This window comes from Hippocampus bargibanti, linkage group LG04 (assembly GCF_051943395.1).
Source record: "Hippocampus bargibanti isolate YZ-2025 linkage group LG04, ASM5194339v1, whole genome shotgun sequence".
In the NCBI taxonomy this organism is placed as follows: domain Eukaryota; kingdom Metazoa; phylum Chordata; class Actinopteri; order Syngnathiformes; family Syngnathidae; genus Hippocampus; species Hippocampus bargibanti.
The window spans coordinates 19,563,427-19,587,230 of NC_142737.1; the positions used below are offsets into that span (position 1 = coordinate 19,563,427).

General features: G+C 41.6%; 1 protein-coding gene across 1 annotated transcript in view; it reads right to left on the reverse strand.

Moving 5' to 3' along the window:
• The window catches only part of LOC148899387 (transmembrane protein 132C), a 146,660-nt gene that overhangs the window by 73,364 nt on the left and 49,492 nt on the right, over nt 1–23,804 (reverse strand). Inside the window, exon 5 of the mRNA XM_088993871.1 lies at nt 8,076–8,222. Coding sequence (XP_088849997.1) covers nt 8,076–8,222 — 147 coding nt within the window. The remainder of the gene's footprint in view (nt 1–8,075; nt 8,223–23,804) is intronic.

Here is a 23,804-nt window from a genome sequence, read left to right on the forward strand (position 1 = left end):
CCGCCCCCAGTCTTCGGTTAAAGCCGCACGTGATTGGTCAAGATCTGTGGTAGAGGAGGGAGAGGACACATGCAGCAGGACACACGCAGCAATGAGCGCGGGGAGGGGTTACAGAAACAGAAACACACACATGAAAGGGAGACGACAAAGCTGGAAACAAAAAAACAAAAGTGAAATAGTGAGAAAATGGATAGAAAACAGTGAAATTTGGACTCATTTCAAGTTTATTGATCGTTCAAAGGCAGACTGTACACTGCAAGGTAAAAATATCCCATCAATCAGGCTCCACAAATAACCCGCACATACAAGCACGGGAACCAGCTATTAATGATGTTTCTAGTGGGTCTGCCTACATCTGTTGCTGTTACAATATCACAACTTCTAAGATGTACAACCCAGAGCTCCTTGAGACACTTTATGCAAAAAGCTATCCATTCTATCAAGCCATCAATGACCATCACAAAGGTAAATAAAACAACTTCATTATACAGTAAAGTTTATTTCTTTAATTACAATACCATATAATATTTTTATACATAATGTATATTGTGTGTAGTTTTAAGGTTTATTTTGTTGAAAATTATGTTTTATGGGGACCTGGGAATGGATTATTCTCATTTTGATGGTTTCCTATGGAACATTAATGTTTGGGAATACACACTTTTCGCCTTCCACACACTTTCTGGGAACCAATTAAGTTCATAAGCCAAAGTATCACTGTATATGGATGTATACCTTTTTGAAGACGTGCACAGAATTAAACCACCTTCAGCATGGCTTCAAGCAAATATCATTTTACCAGATTTTTTGGCAACACAAGTTCGTCATCTTCTCCTTTAATTACCATTTCATTCATTTACGGTCAATCTATGCAAACGCAAAATGGGATAGTGGAATGTCTTTGACAGAAAAACAAGAAAACTCACAAAGAAGTAATAAATATGGAATCCTGAGTACTGTACCGCTGTGTGCTTCAAAAAACAAACACATGCAAAAAAAGAAACACAAAAAAATGTTTCTTTGTGACAAAATGGAGTTGAATGTCCGGGAGTGCGACCCCTGCCCATTACAAATGTGATAGAGAATAGACAGAATAGAAGTTATCATATTTAAAAGTTTCATGCTGATATATATGCTTGGTTGTTGACCATGTGTGATTACATTACACAATGGTTTCTTGTGCACTTTGACAAGAACAAGAACCAGGCTGTCAAACTGTCATCCTCAGGTAATAAATCGAGCCTTGGTCGGAAAAGAGTATTTGTTGATACCCAACCCAGAGCGTAAGGGAGTACTTGGTACACTCTTGTACGAGAAGAGCTCATTAGCCAGGTTACAAATCTATTGGTACATGGAAATGCCACCCATTAAAACCTCTAAATTCTGTTGGTCTATGGATGTTGATTCTTGGGACGTCAGGGGTTTGGTATTCAAATCGAGAAGACAATATTTTACTAATGTATCACTTCAATTTGCATATATGTAGTAATAAATAGCTGGTCAGAGGTCTGCAGAGGTTGGGCGTCGGTCATGAATAACTGTGTCCCCTGCAGACTTTAAAAGACAAGCTTCCTGTGTTCGAGCCTTAGTTCACAGTATCCGAACAAACATCTCTGACAGTGTCATTGTGGTGATCAAAGCCTTTTACCTGGGTTGAGTGCCAACGACGCTAGATGCAAATACTAATGTGAATGCTTGTATCGTGACCCACTTTTTATAATTATATCATCAGCAAGCACGTATGCAAATGCATGACTGTTTCAATGGATGCATATTATTTTAGTTCGTTCGTTTTTAAAATGTAATTCTAAATTTGAAGATTATGGTGATTATAAATAATACAAAATAAAACGTATTAATTTTTTTTGTCGCTCATAATATACGTCACAACCATCGACAGTTGACGTATATCCGGTCACAACCGCCAAATTGCGCACAATTTTTTGAATTTTTCGACCCCCAGGTCAGCCACCTATGGATAAATCTAAGAAAAGAAAAGTGTCTGAAGAAAACAGAACGTTTAATGATACGTGGGCAGATTCGTTCGCCTTAAAGACAGACATCGCTCACGCCTGACAGACGACAGCTTACAGTCCTGTGTGAAGATGAAGGTAACGTCATACAGCCCTGATGTGCAGAGGCTGTGCGCTGAGGTGCACGAGCAGAAATCACATTAACCAGGTGATAAATATTGTATTTGCCATTTAGCATTTTTTTTTCTTCAAATAGACATTGAGTATTATATTTGAAAGTAATCTTCAACCCAACGTCTTTTTTTCTGAGTTTAAAATGTTTTTGTTGCGTGCAGAAATGTAATTTCGCTTCTCTGTAACAGTTCATTGATTCACAAATGCAACACACAATACACCATAGTCTACCTTACATGAATTACAGACTCAACAATAAAAACAAAAACCACAGGTGGATAGACAATTAAACTGTAAAGTAAAGATAAGATTACCTGGCTGTTTAACCTACTCTATTTGCCACTCCAAATTAACTGACAGTTCTGAATTAATTGAAAGCTCTTTCATGCTTTCGTTATCTCCCTGTGTTTTGGCTGTAAGAAGATGTAAGATGTATGTTCCTTCTTATGCTGAGAGAATGAAAATGTTGGATGAAAGTTGATAATAAACATTGCATGTTTTAGAATGTGCATATATAAAATAGTACTATCAGAAAACACAGTCATATTCAATGAGGTTCACTTTGAAAAAGACATAAAATGCCCTTACTTGGCCTTACAACAAAAAAAAAGAACACATTCATAAAAAAATCCTCACTTTTGCTTGAGCAAAGACATTCCATTTCCAGGCAAGATAGATACAAGCCTGCATGAATGTTCTGAATCTATTTGCTGCATCACATCTTTTGGAGAAAATGTTTACTTCGTCCTTTTAGATTTGAGACCAGAGATGGAGGCAAACAGTAAAGGTCTGGCCAAGCCCAATTGTTATTTCATATGAATGTGATTTCAACATTTGCTTCCCCGGAAGAGTAATGCATTTTCGATTAGAAGATATCGGAATTGGTTCCATGGTTTCCTCTGTTTGCCCGGACAAGTATAAGGCAGCAAAAATAGGTCATGATGCAAGACAACAACAAAAAAACAAGAATCACACAACCTTGGAAATGGACAGCACTTTCTAATGTAATGAGCAAACTGCCATCCCAGCCTCCTCGCGTGTAGACGATTAATGAAGTGGGGACTCACCAAGGAAATCCATGTGCACCTTGGCACTATTAATGAACAGCTTGGACCCAGACATCCCCCATTTACTGAGGACTCCACTTATGGCTTACAAGATGCTGAGGAGGCAGGACTGCCTTTGTTTCTATAGATCTAGTCTTTCATGGTGACAAAGTGAACGTTTTAATCTTTGAGAGTGCACTCTATCCAATAATATGAACACCGAAAATAGGAAGTATTTCCCTTGTCATAAGAACCTAATTTGATGTTTTGATTAAATATAGACTCATCGCAGGGAATCAGATTTCTTTCCAGAGAAAGGAAGGCACAATCACTTTGCGAAAACTAATCCCATAATACACATCATTTCTTTTGTGGCTTTATGTTTCAGAATGACTAGTAGCAAATAACACATTCTCCTTGTTGCATTTGCATTTATATAATTATATATTGCCAAACCCCCCTAGTCAAAATTGTGTTTCCATTTTCACATTACAGGCATGTGATTTGATGGTAAAATGGCTAAAGGATGAATCGTATAATTTGGGGCTTACTGTATGTGTCATAGCATCATACACTATGATATACTAAATACAGTCCATCAGTTATCTCGTCTGTTGTTTAACTCAATGTAATGTTTTGTTTAGCTCCTAGATGCACTTTTTTGCGGAACGCTTCTCTGCAAGTACAAAGCTTAAAGGACAACCGACGTCACTTTTTTGTTTCTTAACTGACATCACAAAAACGTTTTATAGCATCTAAAATACCCAAAACACACAGTATGATATTTTTATTCAAATGCAAAACACCAATAAAAATAACTTAAAGACACACAGTGCAGTGGAATGTGATGTTACACTGGGCCACAGAGATAGTGGTTGATGGATACATTCACAGTGTTGTTAAGACACACAAGAAATAATAATAAACCATGTTTGTTTGACCTACAATAGAGTACTTCTCCTCATCCAGTCATCCTTAAGGAGGGAGCCATTGGAAGCAGGATGACAGCTCGATATATGAGATAGCCGCGCCTAATCCCCTTCCAAAGAAAGCTTCATTGTAAAGACTGGGCTCAAATAGGAAAAGACGAAGGAAAGTGAACCATTGTGCTTTGTAAAGCCATCACGGGGCAGGTTTAGTATTCTCTCAGCAGTGACTTTGACAGCTGTAGGGATTAAGGACTGGTCCACAGTAAATGGCCTGAATGGTTGGAAAAAGATCAAGAAAAAAATGACATGAAACAATGAAGCACATTTGTGTACAGTGGGTCAAACTGGGTCAGGTCCAAACTTTGACCACAGAGGATAAGCTCGACAAACTTAAGAGTGATAAACAATAGCTGACTGGCAAGTGGTTGCTGCTCACTTCTGCAGTTTGTTGACAGTTTTTTTGCTGTGTGCTTCAAAATGCTGCCGCTCTACTCAATATTATGCTATCATGCACAGGCATGCTGTATTACACCTGCATGGGATATGGGCCAAGAACCAAACATAAATCACAGCCTACTGACAAATTTAGATTGGTACAGAGAGGGTTTAACACTTGAGGTGAAAACATGTTTATACTTATGTCAATGAAAATTCAATCACATCTGACAAGAAGCAGTCATATGTTAGCCAGGCTCCCCCCAAATACAGAGAGCCCTTGTCTTAAAAAAGGAAGCCATCGAACATTCAATCGAAACTTTTTAGTTCAGAAATGTGCACTCGATTAAGAGTCCACTTCAATAAATTGTGGTTTGAGATGGATATCAAGCTGAGTCACACTTTGAGCTGCAGTTTGTTGTAAATTAATAGATGTAATGCCAACATAATCTAATTTTATCGCCAACCTCATTTGTCCCAGGCCTGGGTCATTCAGTGGCAAATTTGTCAGTGTCATTTGCTCTGGCTTTCTAATCATTTGTGGTCAATGCAGCATGTGTGATCGCATCACACGGGAGGTTTAATCACTCCAGGAGACCAACACAATTTAACATCATCCCCTACAAAGTGAACTTGAATAATTCATCACATCAGCATAAGTTTGATGACGTACAAAGTGTGAAGTGTTTGGTTTTCATATGACATCATCGATGTTATATTTTACAAATGTAACAGTGCATGGGGCTCTCAACCTCTTTGAATGTGCCTCTAAAGACTACTGTATTAGCCTGCTGTTGCCCGGAAAAATAAAGAGGTACGTTCAACCGCCCAATGAAAACACTGATGGAACAATAGTGTATGGCCTGTCTCATCTGCAAGTAAGTCAGGGAGAAGAATTTGAAGTGTCCTATTTTTTCTTGATGCAGGGTGTAAAAACACACAATGTGCAATTGAAATTGATTAATCTTTTGTGTATTTTCCCATTTGCGCCTTAACGCCACCCTTGTCGTCAGTCCTGTTAGAACATGTCAAAAGCAGGCAACGAGTCATATTTGGTCTTTTATGCATATTAGTGGACAGTCATGGATTAGACATTTGTATTTATGTCCAGATCATATTAAAAAATCCATCTCATCAATTTTAAATTGAAAATGACGGGATAGGAAGAATCTAATATACATTGCGAAGTGAGCTGTGTGAATCTGACGGACTTGCATTTTGCCTCCAACTGCAACCATCAATCATTGTGCATCCATTCACTACACCACTTATTCTGATATACCAACTGACTTTGGTTGAATGGTGGAATATAAATATGATGTCCTTGGGCCATCATCATGCTATTTAAAACTGTCCACAGTCAGCAATAGGTATATATAAGATTATATATTAGTTTTGGCACAATAGCAACCTCATTTCCTGTGAAATATGAATTATTTTGGTGGCTAGTTTTTTAACCCCAAAATGAGAGGCATGGCTGACTAAAACCCAGGCTTTCAACCTTTCATGAATTTGCCCTAAAACAGGCCTCTGTGTCCACCCAGTCAGAGTTACTAGTGATAATGGTGGGAGAACATACTGTTTGATCCAGAATCATGTGGAAATCTTTATGCAGAATCCATGTACTAATTATCCATGCAAATCAAAATGCGGGTAACATTTTTTATACAACTAAATATGTCTGACACATCATGCTCAAGAACAAAGCAACCATTCGTGCATTAACATTAAATGTGGTTTAGTATTATATCATAATTTAGCTAATCTACGTACAACTCTTTAATGGTGGTTATTGCACCAGGTTTTAGGGTCAATGTCCCAAAAGATCCACTTTTGAACTGGCCAAGGCTCACCGGACATTCCTTAGAGACATGACGAACACATTAAACAACTGCTGAATAGCCTGTCGCCGGGGCGTATAGCAACGCTCAGCACCTATTTCCCAGACATGCGTGTCGGACATCCTGCTGCATACCTGTCAACCTCCACGGCTCCAGGCCCTTAAAAACTGTCGTATTTTCCCTTACAAAATACAAAATAATCATACACCATTTTTTTTCAAACGTGTTTATTTATGTAGTTTAACATGTTATATTGTGTGTTTTGTTATATCATTCTGTACATATTCTTAATAAATGATGAAATTACATGATGAATGATTTATTGGGAAATCCCCAGGCGGCAGATGCATACGCACAGTAGCATCAAACCGCTCGCTTCATTTGCAACGAAAAAAAACGATACAGAGATAGAGGCTACCGCGGCGAACTCGTTTGACTTGATTGATTTGCCGATGGTATCCATAATTGCCAAATAATTGCGTTTTTCCGAACTTATTTTCTTGTACGTTGTACACGTCTTAAAATGCATCATAAACGTACTTTGTATGGTAAAAACGTACAGGTTGACAGGTATGCTGTTGTCTCCTTTGCGTGTGTTGACGTAGAAAAAAAATATTCCAGCTGGGAAGGGGGGGATGCTCGAAGCATGCCTTCATCAAATATGCATGTATGTACAGGTGAGTCCACCGAGGTGGAAAGATTTCAGAGCAAAGGAAGTCTAGAGCATATCATGCCACGCTCATTGGGGCGTCCTTCTGGCTGATTGAGAAAGTGGGTGTATATTTGGTCTACAGATGTGCTACGAGTTTTACTCCTCAATCTGTTTTATACAAATAACAGTGAGGTCCAAACAATTTCTTTAACTGGGCGTGCTGTTGCTGACAAAGGACTTTCTCAGATATGAGGAGATGGAGCGGGGCACATATTGTGTTCTTAGCAAGGGATTTGCATTTTAATCAGAATCAGAATAATCTTCATTGCCAAGTATGTAGAACACACAAGGAATTTGTTTCCGGTAGAACACGCTGCTCTAGCATCATCATCAAAAAATTGCAAAGAGGCACTATACAGTTCCATTTCGGCTACTGTTCAAAGAGTTAATAGCTTGGGGGAAGAAGCTGTTTAAATGTCTGCTAGATTTTGGTGGACATGGATCACGGTAGCGCCTGCCTGAGGGGAGTAGCTGGAAAAGGTGGTGGGCAGGGTGCGGAGGGTCCAGTAGGATTTTCCGCGCCCGAGTTTGGATTCTTGCAGTGTGCAAGTCCTCGAGAGTGGATAGGGAGGTGCCAATGATTTTTTCCGCCGTCCTAACTGTCCGTTGAAGTCGGATTTTGTCCATTTTTTTTGGTCCATTATTGTGGCGGCCCCGAACCAAACGGTGATGGAAGAACACAGGATGGATTCAAATGAAACCAAAACTCAATGACACACAACAAGGAGATAAATAATAAGAAACAAGGTCATTACTATTAATATCATACTGCAATGCTCCAAGAAAATATTTTAAGATATATTTTTCCAGATTGCACTGTAGAACACGGTTGCCCTGTGACCAACAGCCCTAAATTAGTGAACGCCAACAAGAACGAGCACAGACAGGAAATACTGTGTAAATGTAATGCATTTCAGGTTATCATTGACCAATGCCAACATTTGTGTGTCAAGTTTTGTGCAAACCTCTCCAGATCAAAGATGTATTCCTTCCTGTGGCAACGGATGGTCACAACTCGTTGTCCTTCACTCCTCACATCTTGGTTTACCATCCACTGTGTGGGCTTACTGGGACGGGCGCCGAGAAACATCAGTCCTTCTCTCAATTTCACTCTGTGGGGGAAGAAATACATCTTTATTGTTTTGTACAGCATAATGTTGGTTTACTTGTACACAAGCAGATTTTTTTTTATCCACACATAGGCGCTAAGGGCACAGCGTGAACGATCCTGTCCCTAAATCCATTATCCAGAGGGTTATTTGCCTTCAAAAAGTGACCCAGAAGGTTCTGGGGCATCTTAACATCCAGTTATGATGTATGTTTTCAAATGTGTTTTAACAGCCTCAAAACCTGCCACGTGATGTGCTTTTATTGGAAAGGATACTTTTGATAAATTAACAGTGTGAGTGGAATGCCAATTGGCAATATATCCCATTATTTTGCCTTTCACATGACTTAACATTCTGAATATTATAAAAGAAACGTTTTTGACCAAGAAAAATGTGAATGGGCTACAATCAGTGGCATGTGTTTCCTCCTCACAGCCTCAAAATGGGGGGTTGAGGATGTTGCAAATTATAGCCCATCAAATGCACATAAGTGTTGACTGTATTTTCAGTATTTTCATGATGGTCAGTCTTACATCTTCTCCAAAATGGACATGGGCTCTAATAATGTGCATCTTCTTGTGTATGCACCAAATTCTAAAATATGTGAATGCTCTTGTGTGGCTTTTGGTTTGCCAGCCTCACTTAGCTTCCATGACCGACTGTTTTCTCGTCCAAACCCACCATTCTTAGCTTAGCCGTGTTGGCTAAAGTAAGTGATGAGGCACAGGCATACTTAGCATTTCAAAATAAACAAACACGTCCCACCCAACCATGCGATCGACGTGGACTAGGTGCCACTCATTTGCTCACATGCAGGTTAACCACACGGCGAAGAATACTCCTATCTAGAAAAAAATGAAAAGAAATTGTAATCCTGAGATACTTCAAACCAATATACCTGTTCTCCCCAGTCTGAACATAGCCTTTTTCTGAAGCTGAGGAGTCACATTAAAGCCTTCTGGATGCCAAGCATCATATAGCCCAAGGGGACGGGAAAAGAGGGGAGAGGGGGAGAGATGCTACAAAGGTAACAGCGTTTAGTTTAAAGCATATTAAAGTTCTACTCGATCCGCCCGTGCAAAAGTGTCAGCAATCACGGGTAAGCCTGACAGGCCTTCATCAGCACTGCAAAAAGTCGAAGTCACACTGCGTTGAAGAAAGAGAGTGCATCAGGGTACCAAAAGGCAATCAGAGAGCATGGTACAGTTTGCTCTTGAATCTAATGTCAAGGCAACCCGATACAATAAAAGAAAAAAATGTTGAAACACATACTTTTCATACTTGTATCTCTTTGACACCTTCAACTCACTCTCAAAAGTTTAAATTGCAATCCTTTGTTGGAACTGATTGTGTACTTATAAAGTTGACTTAACAGTCTTGACATATGAGACCGCACCAGCTGTCAGAGACACAGTTATTTGTATATATACAGTGTCTGAAACGCATGACAAAAAGTTAGTGGATGCCCGGGCAGACAACTCTGAAAAGTTGCCGGCCCGGCCATAAAATTTCCTGCCCGATTTTTCACAACTTAAAACACAAAAAATCGTCTAATCGCCCAAAAATAAATAAAAACACTGTTGCGAAGTTTAAAGGGTTTTTTTTTTTAAATTAAGGAAGTACCAACCACAAATGCTCCCGTGCCTAATTTATGGTAAATATACCTTGCTGAAGATTTTGCTCCAGTTGTCGTTTGTCGTCATGGTGTACAATGTAACGTTTGCGATGTGTTGTCTGCTCAAAGCTACGTGGACTCCACTTTCTCAGCGGCTTTCAAAACTCTGAAGTAGACTTGTCAGTCAGGGTGTAGTCCGAAGTAGGCTTCTGATTTGCTGCCGGTGCCGAGTATACCGGCAGCCAATCAGAAGCCTGCTTATATATATATATATATATATATATATATATATATATATATATATATATATATATATATATATATATATAGCGGCTGGATAGCTCAGTTGATAATGCATCCGTTTGGCATATGGGAGACGAGGGTTCGAATCCCACTTGTGGCAGAGAAAATGAGCACAATGACATCATCCAGTGTGGGTCCTTGGGCAAGACCCTTCACGCTAATGCCTACCTCATACAATGATGAGAGACAATAAATGGAATGACATGCCGGCTCAGACGTCGCCCGGCCAAACAAGGTCTGCGTCAGGTGCTGGGGAACCAGAGCACCCTGATGAAAAATGGGCTACTGGAACAAAGCGGAGATGGACGAGATGCGATAACATGGCTCTGTTGGAATGCTACTACTCAAGCAACCCTAGTCAGAGGGGTTACATGCGGAGAATGGGGGCTGAATGGTTACTTCGAAACCCACAGTCACGGTTGACCACGATACAACTAGTAGCTCAGTGTTCCAATATCCACAAACGGCAATTGCTATCACAACTTGAGATTGATGAGGTACAACACAAATTCCGAGGTGAAGGGCCCCAGGCTGCCACATCACAGGAAGAGGTTCAACCAGAGATTGGGAGGCAAGCCCCAATGAATAATGAGATTGGGAAGCCAGCCCCAATAAATGAAATGCTGAGCGAGGCAGCAAATGACCTGAGAGATAAGATCATGGCAAAATGAAAACTGGGCAACGAAGGCACCGATTACAACGGCTATGTGAAGTACCACCTGAAAGTCTCATGGAAACTGTGAATGCAGCACTGAGAACGATCCCGACCGGAACGATCACGGAAACCAATGAGCTGATATACACCTCAGCATCAGTGATCCTAGACATGCTTGGCTACAAGAGCCACGAGATTCATTACCCACCATGGAAAAGACGGTTGGAGGCCAAGATCAAGGCGGCTCGGAAAGATGTGAGTCAATTGACGGAGACCCAGAGAGGTGTGAATAAAAGGCCAATACCCAAGAGGTACATGCAGATAACCATACCTGAAGCACTCGAAACTGCCAAACAAAGGCTCCAGGCCTTGGCCAGTCGCCTAAAGAGGTACACGAAAGAGAATGAGGCCAGAAGAATAAACAGGCTGTTCGCAACACAACCTGCGAAAGTGTACGCTCAGTGGCAGGGTTCTAACAGCAGAGCAGACCCTCCAAGGCTGGAAACTGAAAGATACTGGAAAGGCATATGGGAGAAGGAGGTCGCACATAACAGCAGTGCACAATGGCTGGTGACCTGAGACAGAACCCAGTTACCATCACAGCGGCAGATATACAAGGAAGAGTCTCAGGTATGAAAAACTGGACGGCACCAGGCCCGGATATGGTCCACACCTACTGGCAAAAGAAACTCACAGCTCTCCACGAGCGCCTAGCAGCACAAATGAACCAGCTGCTGATGGATGGGACTCACCCAGGATGGCTAACCGAAGGGCGAACAATCCTGATCATGAAGGATTCCTCAAAGGGGGCAGTTCCTTCCAACTATCGGCCAATAACCTGTCTCTCCACAACATGGAAGCTCATGTCAGGCATCATTGCGGCTAAGATAAGTGGACACATGGATCAATACATGAGCAAAGCACAGAAAGGCATTAGTAGAGATACTAGAGGTGCCAAACATCAGCTGCTGGTTGACAGAACAGTCGCTCAAGACTGCAGGTCCCGACATACCAACCTGTGCACAGCCTGGATTGATTACAAGAAAGCATATGACTCGATGCCACACACATGGATCAATGAATGCTTGGAGTTGTATAAGGTCAACAGGACCCTGAGAGCCTTCGTTGCAAACTCGATGAGGATGTGGAAAACCACACTTGAAGCCAATGGCAAGCCACTAACGCAAGTGTCCATCAAATGTGGCATATACCAAGGTGATGCACTCTCCCCACTGCTGTTCTGCATAGGACTGAACCCCCTCAGCCAGATAATCGCCAAGACAGGCTATGGATACCGCCTCAGAAATGGAGCTACGATCAGTCACCTCCTCTACATGGATGACATCAAGCTGTATGCTAAGAGCGAAAGGGACATAGACTCCCTGATCCACACAACCAGGATCTACAGCAGTGATATCGGAATGTCATTCGGGCTGGAGAAATGTAGTCGGATGGTGACTAAGAGGGGCAAGGTAGTTCACACTGAAGGGGTCTCACTCCCTGAAGGAACAATAGCAGACATTGAAAACAGCTACAAGTACCTCGGTATACCACAGGCCAATGGCAACCTCGAATTAGCAACAAGGAAAGCGGCTACGACCAAATACCTCCAGCGGGTGAGGCAAGTCCTCAGAAGCCAGCTCAATGGCAAGAACAAGACCCGGGCAATAAACAGCTATGCCCTGCCAGTGATCAGATACCCTGCAGGAATAATAAGGTGGCCAAAGGAAGAGATTCAGACCACGGATGTTAAGACCCGAAAACTCCTCACCATGCACGGAGGGTTCCATCCCAAGTCCAGCACCCAGAGACTGTACACAAGCCGTAAGGAAGGAGGCCGGGGACTAGTGAGTGTGAGAGCCACTGTCCAGGATGAAACATCCAAGCTCCATGAATACATCAAAGAGAAGGCTCCAACGGATGATGTACTCAGAGAATGTCTCAGTCAATGGGGAACAGAGGATGAGGTGCTGGAAGAGGGACAATCATGGGAGGAAAAGCCCCTACACGGGATGTACCACCGAACCATAGCAGAAGTGGCTGATCTCAAGAAGTCCTATCAGTGGCTAGAGAGGGCTGGCCTAAAGGACAGCACAGAGGCACTCATCCTGGCTGCCCAAGAGCAGGCCCTGAACACCAGAGCCATAGAGGCAGGGATATACCACACCAGACAAGACCCAAGGTGTAGGTTGTGCAAAGAGGCACCTGAGACAATCCAACACGTAACTGCAGGGTGTAAGATGCTGGCAGGGAAAGCCTACATGGAGCGCCATAACCAGGTGGCTGGCATAGTCTACCGAAACATCTGTGTGCAGTATGGACTGGAAACCCCAAGGTCAAAATGGGAAACACCTCCCAAAGTGGTGGAGAATGACCGAGCAAAAATCCTGTGGGACTTCCAGATACAGACTGACAAGATGGTAATGGCCAACCAACCAGATATCGTGGTCATAGATAAAGGGGAAAGGAAAGCCGTTGTCGTGGATGTAGCGGTCCCGAGTGATGGGAACATCAGAAAGAAGGAACATGAGAAAATCGAGAAATACCAAGGGCTCAGAGAGGAGCTGGAGAGAGCCTGGAAGGTAAAGGTGACAGTCGTGCCTGTGGTGGTCGGAGCACTTGGGGCAGTGACCCCCAAACTCGACGAGTGGTTGCAACAGATCCCGGGAACAACATCGGATATCTCGGTCCAGAAAAGCGCAGTGCTGGGAACAGCACGGATACTGCGCAGAACCCTCAAGCTTCCTGGCCTCTGGTAGAGGACCCGAGCTGAAATGGGGACAGACACCACCCATGGTGGGTGAGACGAGGATTTTTTTTTTTTTTTTTATATATATATGAGACAATCCAACACATAACTGCAGGGTGTAAGATGCTGGCAGGGAAAGCCTACATGGAGTGCCATAACCAGGTGGCTGGCATAGTCTACCGAAACATCTGTGTGGAGTATGGACTGGAAACCCCAAGGTCAAAATGGGAAACACCTCCCAAGGTGGTGAAGAATAACCGAGCAAAGATCCTGTGGGACTTCCAGATACAGACCGACAAGATGGTAATGGCCAACCAACCAGATATCGTGGTCATAGATAAAGGGGAAAAGAAAGCCGTTGTCGTGGATGTAGCGGTCCCGAGTGATGGAAACATCAGAAAGAAGGAACATGAGAAAATCGAGAAATACCAAGGGCTCAGACAGGAGCTGGAGAGAGCCTGGAGAGCCTAAAGGTGACAGTCGTGCCTGTGGTGGTCGGAGCACTCGGGGCATTGACCCCCAAACTCGACGAGTGGTTGCAACAGATCCCGGGAACAACATCGGACATCTCGGTCCAGAACAGCGCAGTGCTGGGAACAGTACGGATACTGCGCAGAACCCTCAAGCTTCCTGGCCTCTGGTAGAGGACCCGAGCTAAAATGGGGGACAGACACCACCCATGGTGGGTGAGATGCGGATTTATATATATATATATATATATATATATATATATATATATATATATATATATATATATATATATACTCCTCATTATCAACTGGAATTGTTCCTATCCCACTCAAAACCGCAGCTGTCAATACAATCTTGAAAAAACCTGGCTCAGACCCAAACGATTTCAATAACTTACGTCCAATTTCCCACCTTCCATTCATCGCCAAAATTCTTGAAAAGACAGTTGTGTCCCAGCTTCACTCACACCTCACTCACAATAACCTCTACGAACAATTCCAGTCTGGTTTCCGCCCCCGCCACAGTACTGAATCGGCTCTCATAAAAATCACGAATGATCTTTTTATGGCAGCCGATGCCGGTTCACTCTCCATCCTCATCCTTCTCGACCTGACCTCAGCTTTTGACACCATTTCCCACCCTATCCTTCTCGACAGACTTTCCACCCTAGGCATCACCCACACCCCACTCCGCTGGTTTCATTCCTATCTCTCTGATCGCGCACAATTCATCCAAATCAACTCGTTCACCTCATGGTCCTCTCCGGTGTCCTCTGGTGTGCCTCAAGGGTCTGTCCTGGGGCCACTTCTCTTTATTATCTACCTACTTCCTCTTGGCAATATTTTCCGTAAGTTTGGCATTCACTTTCACTGCTTCGCGGATGACACCCAACTCTACCTCTCCAGCAAACCCGACACCTCTCTTCCACCTTCATCCCTCTCATGTTGCCTCTCAGAAATTAAATCCTGGCTTTCCGATAACTTTCTCAAGCTCAACAGTGAAAAAACTGAACTTCTTCTTGTCGGTACCAAATCCACCCTCCACAAAACTAACAGTTTCTCCCTCACCATTGACAGTTCTACCGTGTCCCCCTCCCCTCAGGTCAAGAGTCTGGGTGTCATCCTCGATAGCTCACTATCCTTTCACTCCCATATTAATAACATTACTCGGTCTGCTTATTTCCACCTCCGTAATATTAACCGTCTCCGTCCCTCGCTCACCCCTCACTCCGCTGCTATCCTTATCCACAGTCTTGTCACCTCCCCCATCGATTATTGCAACGCACTTCTCTTCGGTGTCAATCAGAAATTTCTCCATAAACTCCAACTCGTCCAAAATTCTTCAGCCCGGATCATCACTAGAACCCCCTCCTTTCACCACATCACCCCTGTACTCCAGCAACTCCACTGGCTACCGGTTAAACATCGTATCGAATTCAAAATACTTCTGTTTACTTTCAAAGCCATCCATAACCTTGCTCCTCCCTATCTTTCTGACCTGCTTCAAATCTCTGTTCCCTCTCGGTCCCGCAGATCCTCATCCTCCCTTCACCTCTATGTGCCCTCTGCCCGTCTCACCACGATGGGATGCAGAGCTTTCAGCCGCTCTGCTCCCAAACTCTGGAATTCACTCCCACCCAACAGCCGTAATATTGACTCCCTCCCTATTTTCAAGGCTCATCTCAAAACCCATTTGTTTAAAATTGCTTTCAATGTCTAATTCTCTCTGCTATTTTATTATTTATCATTTTACTTATGGTTTTATTGTTATGTGCTGTGTTCTATTGTTTTTATTGTTGTATTCTCTTTTTCTGTAAATAATCACTATACGATCACACGTTCATTCTGTTTTGTTATCTACAATGTTTTGCATATTCAGAACAATCTGGAGGAGATTTACAGTACATGATTCAAGGTACCTTGCTGTGACTCAAAATGTTTCTTCAAAGTTTATGTTTTTTTTAAGCTTGTCTCCAGTAGTGGTCCCCAACCCATTTTCCGCCACCGACAGGTTCATACAAGTGTATAACTTCTGCAGTCTGTGTGTGGAAGGTTGGCTGATTTGGCCAAATGCTACCACAAAAAAAAAATCTATTTACCTTTACTCGTACCACCAACACCATTAGGAGGGTAACCATGATTTGGTATGGTCAAAATTGTCACACTTAATGTAAGAAACACCCCAGAAAAAAATGCATACAAACAATGTGAAAAGTGGGTGATTTTATAAAATGAAGATAAAGTTTCAATTTCATGTAACTATATTAGCATCGTGAAGCTGAATTGCACCAATATAGAATTGCACCATTTGTCGCTACTTAACAATGCATAAAAAACAGACAATCCAATAGCTTCTTTCCTCTTGTCAATTACATTTAGCCAATTTTGCCCCCTTCTGCGACATTACGTAAATGGGCAGCAGTACTGAAAATTACAAGCTCAGCATCAAACATAGGATATAATAGGAGGGAGCACTCTTTAATCACGTTAGAACAATTTATACTAATTGTTCACTTCCGTTTTTCTGTTTATCCCCCTCAAATTTAGATTCCATTTCGTCTGAAAAGGGTTACATCATAAAGAGGATTTCAAACCGACCAAAAGGAGGCTGAATTCAAGTGATTATTTAACAAAGGGAGCTGGAAGGTGTGTATTTGCTCAACCTGCACTGCAGTGGGCATTCAGCTGCAGGGTAATCTGCAGATCAGAAAAGAGCCAATGCTCAGTCTTCTATTCTGAGTGCGACAATAAACACTTTCAAAACTCACAGTGATAAAGTGCAGCATGTAAATGCAGCTGATACATTTGTTTGACTGCTATTCCATAGTTGACCAGCAGATGGCTGTGCTTTATTTTCTTGACGTTACGTTGGGTTGTTGTCACTTCCGGTACAGGCGTTAATTTCCTCGCTTCGTTATTTAAGTTTCATTTTACTGAGAAGACGGCGAGAATGGACATGCTTTATTGTTGTACTGTTTGGCAAGGAAAAGATAAAAAGGACAAAAACCAAAACTTTTATTTCGGACAGAAACCGGGCTAAGTGGTTTGTACGATTTTATTGCATACATTTTATTTCATTGATGTAAAGTCCAAATGTTTGTGTAAATAATTGCTGTATTTTTACACTTGTTTGTAGTTCTACGGTGGTGGTGTCGTTGGTGATTCATCATGCAAGTGAAATCACATTAAAGAATGAACTATCAGTACAAAGAACCGGAGTCCTCTGTTTGGATTGGAAGCACATAGCAAATGCTTCCACATGTGCATCTTGACGGATGTGTATTGGCATATCTTAACCATGCATCTGCACAGACAAAAGAACTTCAAGCTGCGACAAGGCAACTGCTTAAAAATATGAGTTTTTCTTGTGCACTTGTTTCTCCTTTTCAACTGTTTTCGATGTTGAGAAAATCGAGAGAACTAAAGAGTTGCATACCCAGAGGAGGTTTTCACTCAAGAAACTAGGCAAGGCTGTATTTCTCATGTCTCAAACTCTACTTTTTTTTTTTGCATCTATCTATGAACTCATCATCTGATCAGCTATCGTCACAAGGGACCAGATGTCTTCGGGCAGTGTACTACTTCCAGTTGCAGGTATTGTAGAGTACACATACATGAAATAAGATAAACACATATGCACAATTTAAGATATTCAATTAACCCATCATGCATGTTTCTGGAATTTGGATGGAAGCCGGAGTACCTGGGAGAAAAAAACACCTGTTATTTATTTATTTATTTGTTTGTTTGTTTGTTTGTTTGTTTGTCTGTTTATTAATGTATTACTGTGGAAGAGATGTTTATTTCTTCCTATGTAAAATTAATAGTCTGCTACAAAACAATAAAATGCAACACCAGGTTGTAGTCCACATGGTAACTTTGCTAACAGCTTGACCATGTTTTTCATGTTTGTGATTGTGAATCTGAATGGCTGTTTATCTATGTGCATGCCTGGCAACCAGGCAATTCAGGCAATGCACCGTCTACTGTCACAAGACAGGCAAGACAGTTAGGATAGCCACAATGATTCCTGTGACCTTTGTGTGGTTAAGCAGTTCGTAGAAGGCCACACTACCCCATTGCACAGAAAAAGTTGTCTTGGACACCATTGCTTCCCTGTGCTTTGACAATTGCTTCCACAAATGTGTAGAGATATAAAAGCACCAGTTTTTTTATCTATTTATCTAGTCTCTGTGGTGGAGAACAAAGTCAGTTAGAGTGTGGTTAGGTGTACATCAGATTCTGAAATACCCTAACCAGGCTAGACCAACCTACAGACCAAAAATCCAGAGAAAAACATTGAATCATGATTAAAACAAAGATGGGCTGTCGCAAGACATCAAACAAGCTGTGCTACTTGAATTTTTTTTTGCCTGGAATGTGGTATTTAGGCTAGTAATACTTTACAAAAAAAAAACGTGAATGGATTTTCCAACACATTCCGATGAAGGATAAAATCAGACCAGACAATTTATTATAATTACCTGATTTTGAATTGAATTTTTTTATTTATTAAATGTGTATTACGTTGTTCTGTAGCCACAAAGGGACATAAGTCTTCTTGTGCCGGTCCCAAGCCCGGATAAATACAGAGGGTTGTGTCAGGAAGGGCATCCGACGTAACAGCTTGACCAAAACAAACATGCGTATCATACCTCTGAGGTTACTGATTCGCTGTGGCGACCCCTTGAAGGGAAAAGCCGAAAGGAAAAGAAGAGGAGAAGTCAGTGGTGGGCCGTCAGAGCCAGCAAGGCCTTCTCTGCTGGCCTAACATAATCAGACATCATTATCATAATTATAATAAAAGTCAATTTCATTAAAAAAGTATTTTTTCACAATATACATATAATTATTCTACATACTGTTTTCTTGATGTTATATTATATCCATTTGGTTATGCTCCTTTCAGTGTTGTAGTTTTAGGTCAGAGTTTTTCATTCAATCAGAATTCAGCTAGCTTGTGTCGCCAGGCTGTATGAAATCTGACCGACGCCTTCAGAATCAACAGTGAGGGCGTCTGTGCGCTGTACATGAACGGGCACATGTAGTTGATATATAGTTGTGATAGCCAATCAGATCACGAGTTGGCACAGTAAGGCCATCTAGAGGGCCTCGCGTTGAACATGACATGTACGCGTCCTGTGATTGGATACTCACTTTACCTCAGCCCTCAGCGGAGGCAGCGCTATGCAAATCAACCAAGCTACAACAGATCAGACCCGGAAACTTTAGCAGAAAAACCTAGTATATCTACTCGCTTTTTTAACCCACAATGGCTGAAAGAGAGGACAACTCGCTGTCGCATGTAGGTAGGCCTATTCTCAAGAACAAATGGAAAAGATTTGTTCACTTTTATTTTCAACAAATAGTTCGTTTTGTGAACGTCTTGTTGTTTTTCTTATATTAAACTGACATTTTGTAATTTAGCGTAAAATCTTGTTAAAGATTGCATATTCTTGGTGGACTTAATAAAACTTTGTGGACAAATGATTTTAAATTTCCTTTTATTTTTAAGTGTTTGCAGTATCACGTATAGTGACAAGTTCTAATTGCTGATGCAGATTTATTCATGTGTAATTGCTCCGGAAAATAGCCTGTTTTGTAGACGATTGTGTGCTTTTGTAAATGATATCTCCAGCCGTTGTGTCATAAATTATGGTATTACGAGGGATATTTGTTCAAGTCGGACTAAGTAGGACTTCACTGAAGGCCTAGATGTGAAATGCACGGACCGCCACTGGGAAAAGTATTACGTGCAATACAACTTCACCAAACAACAGAAACACAATTCAGGTCTACTCAGACTAAAAACTAAATCCATAATGGTCAATATGATTGTAATCAATGGCTAATGTGTTGTTTACAACTGTGTTGTGTCACCTTCAAAAATAAAAGTTCCTTCTGGGACACTTCTTAATAGTCAGCATGGTATTAACATCTGACTGCTCTCCCGAGAACACTGTTATTTACCAGAGCCATGTGCATCATTTATGTTTCCCTCTCCAAAGTCACACACTTGGTAAAAGATAATCTTGATATCACGCATGCTGCAACTGACAGGGCTTGAACAACACAAGGATTAAGCATGTACACTTCAAATCCTCGGTCGCCATGTGCAGAGAATCTGTGAGACACATTCATGCTCATCTGCTGTTTATGGACACACACACACGCACGCACACACATACACACACACAACCGCGCGCACGCACACGTGCACGCATGTGCACACACACACACACGTGCACACACAAAAACAAAAAAAGAGCATGGTATATGAGTACATCCACAGACATCCCTTTGTTCAAACAATCTCCCAGAGTAAAGAAAAAATAAACAGATTCCATGACACTGGCATTGTTTAACCTAGTGCAACTAAATATGTAAATATACTTTTATGAGAGAATAGTTGACTGCAAAACATATTTGGAATATTATAAAGGTGTGAGTATATTAATTTACAAACGCGGCTCAGTGATCAAATGGCACATTGACTTCACAGAGCTGAGGTCGTGGGTTCGATATCCGCTCCGGCCTACTCATAGCTACCAGATATGAAGTCTATTTCTTTCCCTTCCTGTTGAATTGCGGTGGCCCGGTAGTCAAGTGGTTAGCACGGCAAGTTCAGAGTGCAGAGGTCGTGAGTTCCCCTTGCATGTTCTCCTCGGGCCCACGTGGGTTTTATTGGGCGACTCTGGTTTCCTTAAACATTCCTTCGGCATTCCAAAAACATTCATGGCAGGCAATTGACTAGTCGAAATGGTATGATCATGGATGTTTTTTGTCTCTGTGTGCCCTGCAATTGGCTGGCAACCAATTCAGGGTGTCCCCCACGCACTGACCAAAGACGGCCTGGATAGACTCCAGCACCCCTCGCGAACCTAGTGAGGATAAAGCAGTTCGGATGATGAATGAATGAATATTATTTTACTGTGTGTGGATGTGAAAGGACTGACAGATGGTCACATTATGTGCGGAAATGAAAGGCCAGACAGACCAGTTTGTATGTGTAAATTTACTAAATATAGTATGATGACTTAATGTCTGGCTATAAGAATCAATATTTTTGTTGATACAAATAAAATATGTTTTTTTAAGAACATGGATGTTACAGTATAAAGAGGTATATACCTGTGTATGTCAATGGACAAACACGAGCACTCAGGCATAAATATGCGTATGTCCCATCTTGTGGCATGATACCTGCCATAGAGGTTCGTTAAACCGTTTTTTGGTTATTTTTCCATTGGTCTCTGTCCAGCATATCAGAGAGAGGGCGGTATGCACTACCCTAGGAGTCATTAGAAGTCGATTTGAACTATTCCTTCTTGATAGAGAGATGGCTCGCGAGATAAACAGACACTTAATGTATATTAGCTTGGCCCATAAGAAAGTTACAGTAAAAAAGGCATTACAAAATATAGACTTGATATCATGCTGAGCAGCAAGAGCTACCTCTCGTCGGCGAAGCCATCTCACCCAGTCCACAGAAAGTGGTGACACAGTTGAAGGTATAATTGCCATACAGTCAAATACAGTGTAGGCTGTAAAACATATAAAACAAGACAACATATATTAAATATTGCTAAGACCACAAACCCAAGTAGACAATATGTGAGTGAGTACAGTAGCTTAGCACTCAAAGACGAGAGAAGCCCTCCTGCCCCCCGGCCCACCTCCACTTCCAGGTACTCTGGGATGCCTCACCCACGGCTGCTCCTTTGATGAAAATTATCTGTCAATCATCTGATGAACAAAATTCATCCATGACTCAATGACCTTTAGAGAGGAAGCAGTGAGAGCACTTTCTGCACACCTTGGCGACACATCAACAGACTCACAGATAAAACAATAACAGCTTTGTTAAATCAAACAGAAAGAGGTGACACAGGGGGAAGCAGGGGGTGGGCAAATGGCTAGAGTCCTTTGAACTATCGCAGTGTTATGTTCCCATTACAAAAGCCATAGAACATCAGATGGATGGAAAGAGTTGAAAGAAGACGAGTGGGCCACGGTTTACCTGTCCTGTATCGAACTGTCTAGTAACCAACTTTTTGCAATCTTTAAAGACCATGAGTGGGTTTTAAATATTCATTTGTAAGACTCATAAGATAAAAGGCATTAAAGCCAGCCAGTGATGTCAAGTGAAGTGGGGCTGCTTCTTCTACAGCAACAGCCGTCTGTTCTTTTCATAGAGTGACTGTGCTGCCACCCTTTTTTTGTAACTACAAGTCAATGACATTTGAAAGAGATACTGGCTGGGAATGTAGTGCCTTAATAGAATGGAGAGTAAATTGAGTAGGCTATTCAGGAATCAAATCATTATCTGCAGGACTGACATCTAAAATGCAGGCAGTCGCTGCACTTGCTGGCTCTTGTTTACATAATGAATTGTAGGTCTGGAAAGATTTTATCAGTATCTACTACCAGGGTACCCAAAATTAACAGTCCCGGCTGCTAAAATTGTGTGCATGTTTGGGACAACCAACCTTTGTGAACAAATGTTCTCAGTGATGAATATCAATAAAATAAAAATGCATTCAAGGCTCACAAACAAGCACTTAAATGACATTCTGAAAGTGACAGCTCGTCAGGACATGACACCTGGTGTCGATGCACTTGGATCAGTTGCAATGCATATTTGTGAATGATAAGAGTAAATTGCACATTTGTCTAATTAAATATGAGGTCTTTCATGAAATGTTTTATACAAGGATAGAAGTTAAATTTCAATATGGTATAATTTTAATGGTCCGGCCCACTTGACATCTCCCTAGTCCATATGTGGCCCACGATGCGAAATGAGTTTGACACCCCTGGTGTAAATGAACAGTTTTGGAAAACGGTGCTTGCTATGCATCAAGATGCAATCTCAAATGCTGTGCGTAACGCAAAGGTGATTCTGAAATTTGGGGAACACCTCTTCAATAAGCATGGGCATGATGTCTCAAAACATGACTACATCAGACAGAAGATGCGTGAGACAAGACGACTGCTGCGACAGTCAGACATGGTGGATTTCTTCATCCAAGTAAATTTCCCTCATGTGATCAAAGCAGTGAGGAAGTTGGTTGGCTTAAATGAGCAATTAAATGCATTTGAAATACCATCCTTAGCACTCAAGTTAGGCCAAAACCCTAGGAAAATTGCAAATATTATTGAATGTGAAGGATTAATCTCAGGTGATGACGATGCCAATAAACAAATTTTAAAGTTTAAACAAATCTGTGGCACCAGATGGAGTGAATGCGTGTCCTAAAAGTCTCTCAGAAACCTGCGTGAGGCTCCACCTCTTCTGCCTTTTACCGAAGATGAGGTCCAAAGATAGGTGTACCAAACAAAACTCAAAGAAGACTTTTAGTTTGCTGACAAAGTTTCTTGGATAAGAAGAGAAACATCCGACACCTTCAAAGAAGTACAGATGACGGCTGAAGAAACCTTTTCATCGATGGTCTGCCAGCTGAAGTTTTATTTGTGTTTCCTCTGTTCCTCAGAAAAACTGTGTTGACACTGATATGTGAGGCACTGATGATGAGGACGATAAAGATATGACAAAATGTACTTCTACATCAACATCATCGCCACAATCATCTGGTATGTTTATGACTTAATTTTTTTTTGTAGGTCAACATATGTTTTGTTCAATGCCTTCCCGAAAATGTAGACCATTGGTGTCATACATGTCAGTAGATATTAATGTTGACACAGAAAATAATTGTAAATTCAGAATACTTGTGAATTTCTCCACTGTGAGTCTAATAAAGGGTAATGTAATGTAATGTGATCTAATCTA